Source organism: Hyla sarda, chromosome 3, assembly GCF_029499605.1.
Source record: "Hyla sarda isolate aHylSar1 chromosome 3, aHylSar1.hap1, whole genome shotgun sequence".
Taxonomy (NCBI): domain Eukaryota; kingdom Metazoa; phylum Chordata; class Amphibia; order Anura; family Hylidae; genus Hyla; species Hyla sarda.
This window is the reverse complement of record NC_079191.1, coordinates 18,841,126-18,849,044: the sequence shown is the minus strand read 5'-3', so window position 1 is coordinate 18,849,044 and position 7,919 is coordinate 18,841,126. Positions and strand designations below refer to the sequence as shown.

At 36.7% G+C, this 7,919-nt stretch overlaps 1 protein-coding gene across 1 annotated transcript; it reads left to right on the top strand.

Moving 5' to 3' along the window:
* The first annotated feature begins 692 nt into the window (after positions 1-692).
* Positions 693-7,053, top strand: SOX7 (SRY-box transcription factor 7). Its single transcript, XM_056563835.1, has 2 exons — positions 693-1,019; positions 5,991-7,053. Exons 1-2 carry the CDS (start codon positions 791-793, stop codon positions 6,869-6,871), a joined length of 1,110 nt encoding a protein of 369 aa, XP_056419810.1. The 5' UTR covers positions 693-790; the 3' UTR covers positions 6,872-7,053.
* Positions 7,054-7,919: the final 866 nt, after the last annotated feature.

The window sequence follows — 7,919 nt, the reverse complement described above, 5'->3', positions numbered from 1 at the left end:
TATTACCTGGGCAAGCATAACTTAGGTTACATGTCCTCGTGTGTGTGTGTGTGTGTGTGTGTGTGTGTATACGAATTGTGCACACACGACCTGGTTTACATGTCCTTGTGTGTATGTATGTACATGTGTGACATTGGGTGCAGAGTGAAGGTGATGTGGGTGACAGGTAAGGAAGGTTGTGGTTCCATGTGTTCTTGGTGTCTCTGGGTATACAGGGAAAAGCAATGTTTAAAGCAATGTGTGTGTGTGTTGTGTGTGTATGATATTGGGTGAGTGTGTCATGCTCCATGTGGATACATATCTGGGGTGAGTGACAGGTAGAAAAGGTTGGGGTACAGGGCAGAGTAACACTAGATATCTTAGTATGAGAGCTGTGTACACCTGCCTATATATATATATATATATATATATATGTGTGTGTGTATATAGGGGGAGGTGTGAGGTACGTGGTGTCTCTTGGAGGCTGAGTGTGTTGTCTTGGTGTGAGCAGTTACAGCCTGGGGCTGGAGGGGTGAGTGTTTGTGTCATATTTTCACAGTTCTTGGGTGGAGCTGGACTGGAGAAGACTTTTTTGCCATTGGAGGAAGTTGTTCTTAAGAGCTGATAAATACACCAGGCTGCCAGGAACTGGGTGCACACTCTTTAAGGAGTGTCTCCTGTCTAGAGAGAGAGAGAGAGAGGGAGAGGTGGAGAATCTGGAGTACAAGGAAGCTAAGCTAATCCATTAACTCTCAGTGCACTTCACTCCATAGTCAGAGAGAGAGAGAGAGAGGTGCTGGATTCTATAGACATGACTGCACTGATGGGATCTTATTCCTGGTCAGAGAGCTTGGACTGTTCCCCCATAGATGGAGACCTCTCAGATGGACTGTCCCCTCATAGATCTCCCCGGGAAAAAGGCTCGGAGACCCGCATCAGAAGACCCATGAATGCCTTCATGGTCTGGGCAAAGGACGAGAGGAAGAGGCTGGCAGTGCAGAATCCAGACCTCCACAATGCAGAGCTCAGCAAGATGCTAGGTAAGACATGGGCTCTCTGATATTATCATCAATACACAATGTTCTGTGTCTCCAGCTGTTGCAGAACTACAACTCCCAGCATGCCCGGACAACCGAAGGTTGTCCGGGCTTGCTGGGAGTTGTAGTTCTGCAACAGCTGGAGACTCACTGTGAGTCTCCAGCTGCGTCCTAAAATAGGAATTTTGTATTTTAAATAAAATCTGGCAAGCTCTTTCTATTAATATATATATATGCTGGGAGTTGTAGTTCTGCAACAGCTGGAGACTCACTGTGAGTCTCCAGCTGCGTCCTAAAATAGGAATTTTGTATTTTAAATAAAATCTGGCAAGCTCTTTCTATTAATATATATATATGCTGGGAGTTGTAGTTCTGCAACAGCTGGAGACTCACTGTGAGTCTCCAGCTGCGTCCTAAAATAGGAATTTTGTATTTTAAATAAAATCTGGCAAGCTCTTTCTATTAATATATATATATGCTGGGAGTTGTAGTTCTGCAACAGCTGGAGACTCACTGTGAGTCTCCAGCTGCGTCCTAAAATAGGAATTTTGTATTTTAAATAAAATCTGGCAAGCTCTTTCTATTAATATATATATATGCTGGGAGTTGTAGTTCTGCAACAGCTGGAGACTCACTGTGAGTCTCCAGCTGCGTCCTAAAATAGGAATTTTGTATTTTAAATAAAATCTGGCAAGCTCTTTCTATTAATATATATATATGCTGGGAGTTGTAGTTCTGCAACAGCTGGAGACTCACTTTGAGTCTCCAGCTGTGTCCTAAAATAGGAATTTTGTATTTTAAATAAAATCTGGCAAGCTCTTTCTATTAATATATATATATGCTGGGAGTTGTAGTTCTGCAACAGCTGGAGACTCACTTTGAGTCTCCAGCTGTGTCCTAAAATAGGAATTTTGTATTTTAAATAAAATCTGGCAAGCTCTTTCTATTAATATATATATATGCTGGGAGTTGTAGTTCTGCAACAGCTGGAGACTCACTTTGAGTCTCCAGCTGTGTCCTAAAATAGCAATTTTGTATTTTAAATAAAATCTGGCAAGCTCTTTCTATTAATATATACATGCTGGGAGTTGTAGTTCTGCAACAGCTGGAGACTCAATTTGAGTCTCCAGCTGTGTCCTAAAATAGGAATTTTGTATTTTAAATAAAATCTGGTATGCTCTTTCTATATATATATATATATATATATATATATATATATATATATATATATACATTAACCAAGTCGATATGACAAGTAGAGCTTGTTGAAAGTGCAGGAACTTCAAGTTCCAGCAACTCTTGTCCGTGCATGCAGGGAAAATAAGCTACAAAAACAACATGCTTCGTTGGATTTCTTCACATGTGTTATATTAAAATGTCATAATAATAATAATTATAATAATAAAAAACAAGAAATATAATAATAATAATAATTATTATCATTACATTGTGAGCTTTGAGTGTATAGATGTGCATAACTCTTGCCCGACACCCATTCCCCGGACGGATTAGCTGCAGGCAGGTTTGCCCCTAACCCGGGGATTCTCCCGCTTTGGTTATAGGACTCCTTGAACCCAGGGAATAGAGAGGAAGCCTGTGATTGCAGACACCAGGGCCCCATGACTCCTTATCTACCCCAAATGTTCCACTTGTCCGGAAATGTTTCACATCTCCCATAAAACTGAGCGCAATGAAATGTTCTTGTTGCACTAGTCAGGATTTTTTTGTTTGCTTCTTTTTTTCTTTTCTTTTTTTTTTTTTTACACATAGTGACCTTTTTTTTCAGCATTCCTTTTAATATTTATCTTAGCAAAGGTAAACAATTTGAATGCAATGAAATGTTCTTTTTTGCTTATTATGCCAGGATTTTTTTTTATTTAATTTTTAATTTTTATATAGGGACCTATTATTAATAAGCTTAGATATAAGCTTATAGTGGATATTTATTAGTATTTAATTTATTCCTTTAATATTGTTATATTTGTGCAATGAAATGTTCTTGTTGCATATGCCAGGATTTTTAAAACATTTTTTTTTTATATAGGGACCTATTATTAATAAGCTTAGATATAAGCTTATAGTGGATATTTATTAGTATTTAATTTATTCCTTTATTTCTGTTATATTTATGCAATGAAATGTTCTTGTTGCATATGCCAGGATTTTATTTTCTATTTTTTTTTAATTTTTATATAGGGACCTATTATTAATAAGCTTAGATACAATCTTATAGTGGATATTTATTAGTATTCCTTTATTTCTGTTATATTTATGCAATGAAATGTTCTTTTTGCTTATGCCAGGATTTTTTTATTTATTTTTATTTTTATATAGGGACCTATTATTAATAAGCTTAGATATAATCTTATAATGGATATTTATTAGTAGTATTCCTTTAATATTGTTATATTTATGCAATGAAATGTTCTTTTTGCTTATGCCAGGATTTTTATTTTATTTTATTTTTATATAGGGACCTATTATTAATAAGCTTAGATATAAGCTTATAGTGGATATGTATTAGTATTTAATTAATTCCTTTAATATTGTTATATTTATGCAATGAAATGTTTTTGTTTCTTCTCTTTTTTTATTTTTATTTTTTTTATATAGGGACCTATTATTCATAATCTTACATTAGATACAAGCTTATAATGGATATTTATTAGTATTCCTTTAATATCGTTATATTTATGCAATGAAATATTCTTGTTGCACTTGTCAGTTTTTTTATGTTCTTTTTTTTTACCATAGTGAATTATTATTAATAAACGTATATATTTATGCAATAAAATATTCTTGTTGCACTTGTCAGATTTTTTTTTACCATAGTGAATTATTATTAATAAACTTTATATTAGTTTCTTGCAAATAAAGCTACATATTTTAATATTATTGTAATAATAATAATTATTATTATTATAATATATTATTATATTTATCTTAGCAAATGTAAATAAACTGAGTGCAATGAAACAATGAAATGTTCCTGTTACACTTGGCAGTTTTTTTTTCAGTTTTTATTTTTTAATACATAATTAACTATTATTAATAAACTTAGTTGCTTGCAAATGAGGGAACATATTTAGCAGTATTAAATCAATATTATTATAGCAAAGGTAAAAAAAAAAACTGAGTGCAATAAAACAATGAATGGTTCCTGTTGAACTTGATAGTTCAACATCCACCCCCCCCCCCCCCCCCTCCCTCTGGTGTTTTATTTTTTATTTTAATTTTTTTTTTATACATAGTGAACTATTATTAATAAACCTAGTTGCTTGCCAATGAGGGAACATATCTATCAGTATTAAATCAATAATATTATATTTATATTACCGAAGATAAAAAAAAAACTGAGGGAAATAAAACAATGAATGGTTCCTGTTGAACTTGGCAGTTTTTTTTTCTGTTTTTATTTTTTAATACATAACGAATTGTTATTAATAAACTAAGTTGCTTGCCAATGAGGGAACAGATCTATCACTATTAAATCAATATTATTATATTTATATTAGCAAAGGTAAAAAATAAATAAAAACTGTGGCATTTTTCTGTGTTTTCTGTTTGTGTGTTTTTTTTTCTTTCTACATATATGTTTTTTTCTTTTCTTACATAGTGAACTATTATTAATAAACTTAGTTGCTTGCAAATGAGGGTACATGTTTAACAGTATTACTTTATTATTATTATATTTATATTAGCAAAGATAAATAATCTGAAACAAAGCAAAAGCACAAATATAATTCCAGATACACAATACAGTGATCCCTCAACTTACAATGTCCTCAACATACAATAGTTTCAACATACAATGGTCTTTTCTGGACCAGTTGAAAGTTGAAACCAGACTCAACATACAATGTACAGACAGTCCAGATCTGTGAAACGTGTCAGTGACTGGAAGAACCGACCAATCAGAATGGGCATTCACTGGTAAAACCCCTGTATTATTGAAGTGCATGCACTGACTGGTGTCTGGTAGCGCCCCCTACAGTACTGGGAGGTATTACATGTTCTGTACTCTTTACCTGTATTACTGAAGTGCATGCACTGACTGGTGTCTGGTAGCGCCCCCTACAGTACAGGGAGGTATTACATGTTCTGTACTACTCTTTACTTGTATTACTGAAGTGTATGCACTGACTGGTGTCTGGTAGCGCCCCCTACAGTACAGGGAGGTATTACATGTTCTGTACTACTCTTTACCTGTATTACTGAAGTGCATGCACTGACTGGTGTCTGGTAGCGCCCCCTACAGTACAGGGAGGTATTACATGTTCTGTACTCTTTACCTGTACCAGGGTTACCTGCTCCTTTGGACACCAGGTGAGGGCGGCTCCATGTTACTTTTTTAGGACACTTTGTAATGTACAGGACCCTGAAGAAGCTCCTGTCCTCTACATAGACCAGTGTTTCCCAAGCAGGGTGCCCCCCAGCTGTTGCAAAACTACAACTCCCAGCATGCCCGGACAGCCTTTGGCTGTCCGGGCATGCTGGGAGTTGTAGTTTTGCAACAGCTCGAGGCTCCCTGCTTGAGTGATTTACAGCTCCCAGCAGATCTTTCTTACTTTTATATGTAAGGATTTGCTTTATCTCTATTAGTTATCTACTTATTTTTCTTTAATCCTCATTTTTTCCTATTTTTGGATGACATTTTGGTGCCTTTAGAACCAATTACCAGGTTTCCATAGAGTTCTGGTCTCAACATACAATGGTCCCAACATACAATGGTTGTCTCAGAACCAATTAATAATGTAACTTGAGGGAGCACTGTAAATGTCGCATGTCCTGTGTACATGACCCTGTGTTCATTATAGGTTGTAGTTGTTGTTTTTTTAAGGGTTAAACAGTTCAGGAAACCTCAGTATGGCTTACATTTGCCTGACATATAAGCTGTTAGCACCTGGCCTGTTGATGGGCACATCCTCCTTGCCACATCCTGTATCTTTAATGGTTGTGTTTTGTGTCCTGTAGGAAAGTCCTGGAAAGCTCTGTCCCCGTCCCAGAAGAGACCTTATGTGGAAGAGGCCGAGAGGCTGAGGGTCCAGCACATGCAGGATTATCCCAACTACAAGTACAGACCCAGGAGGAAGAAGCAGATCAAACGGATCTGTAAAAGAGTGGAAACTGGATTTATGATCAATGGCCTCTCCAGGGACCAGAACTCCCTGCCAGATAACAGGGGCTGCAGGTCAACTGGAGATAAAGAGGACAGTCAGGGCTATCCTTCCGGGACTGGTCTGCAGGACATCAGAGGCTACAGAGAGTCTCAGAGTGGTGGCAGCAAACATGACCAGTCCTACCCATATGGACTCCCAACCCCACCAGAGATGTCACCACTGGACGCCATTGACCAAGAGCAGAGTTTTTATCCATCTTCGTGCCCTGAAGACCACCACTCTCACATCAACAGGCCCACCTACCAACCCGAATACACCACCAGAAGTCCTATCCTCTGCAGTCACTTAAGCCAAATTCCCATGACACAGCCTGGAGCACCCATGATACCCCCAGTACCCAATTGTCCACCAGCCTATTTCAACTCTAGCTACCATCACTCCATGCCCCATAACTACCACCATCATGCCCACCTTGGTCAGCTGTCTCCTCCACCAGATCAGCCACATTATGACAGTATAGAGCACATCAGCCAGGCTGAACTCCTTGCGGACATGGACAGGAATGAGTTCGACCAATACTTAAATACCTCCATACTGGAGTCCAGTGAAATGGCGATCAATGGACATATCCAGGTGTCACAGTCTGTAGACATGCCACCCCAAGAGTCCACCAGCCTCATCTCTGTCCTGGCAGATGCCACTGCGACCTATTATAACAGCTACAGCGTTTCCTAGGCTCTTCTGTTGCCTATCTGAAAAGACCATGCAGTATTATTGGCATCAAGTTAAGCTAAGGACACTGTCTAATGCTCAGGGTTGTGTCAGATAAAGACCATACTGTCTCCAAAGTGACTGTCCTCACTCCTCAGCTGGAGACTGTCCTCACTCCTCAGCTGGAGACAGGTTGTTTTGGTAGAATGCACCAGTGAGGGTGGGGGGGGGGGGATCCTCTACATTTAGATACTTCTGTGGTTATATTCTTGTAGCACACATGACTGGTCATATATGAAAACAGGAGGTATAGAGGGTGCAGGGCACTTATTGAGTGTTTATTTGTCAGTATACCACTTCTGTATACATCACTGTAGAAGGAAAACACAATAAGAGACTGCTAGCTATTATCCCAGACCTATGTTTTGTTTCTCTTTCCACACAAATCCCAGTTTTTTTTATACACTCAGAAGAATGAACTGTGATACAATGTAATCTGTTACTTTTTTGTTTGTTTTGTTGTTTTTTTTTGTTTTTTCTCTAATAAAGAACTGATTTTTTTGTTTTTGTTTTCTTGTAATGAACCCTGTTGTCACTGTATACCATTGTGGGGGGTAACTAGGGGTAGTGGAGATGGTTTTTGCTATCCTGGGAATGCTTCTGAACTCTTTTATTTTGTAAACGTATATATTTGACATTGACTTGTATTTTGAATGATGTACATAGGCGTTTACATAAATATTTAATTTAATTTAGAATGCTTTTTTTTGTACAATAAAAAACACATAAAGGACATTCAAGAGGAGTGATTGTATTTATTTTATCTTTTCTCAACTATCTATCTAGCTATGTTCTCTCTTTCTCTTTTTATAATGTTCTATTTCATCTAATATATATCAAATTAAATATATTTATGTTGATGATTTTTGTATTTTATTTGTGCTTTATATATATATTTTAACTGTAGGTGTATATATATATATATATATATATATATATATATATATATATATACATTTTAAGACATTCATATATTTTTCAATAATTTTGAACTTTATGCATTTACTATATA

Excerpts from the sequence above, each read along its gene's own strand:
- SOX7 (XM_056563835.1), top strand. The coding sequence starts at position 791 with ATGACTGCACTGATGGGATCTTATTCCTGGTCAGAGAGCTTGGACTGT. Across the intron at positions 1,020-5,990 it reads AGAGCTCAGCAAGATGCTAG|GAAAGTCCTGGAAAGCTCTG; the intron begins GTAAGACATGGG and ends TGTGTCCTGTAG.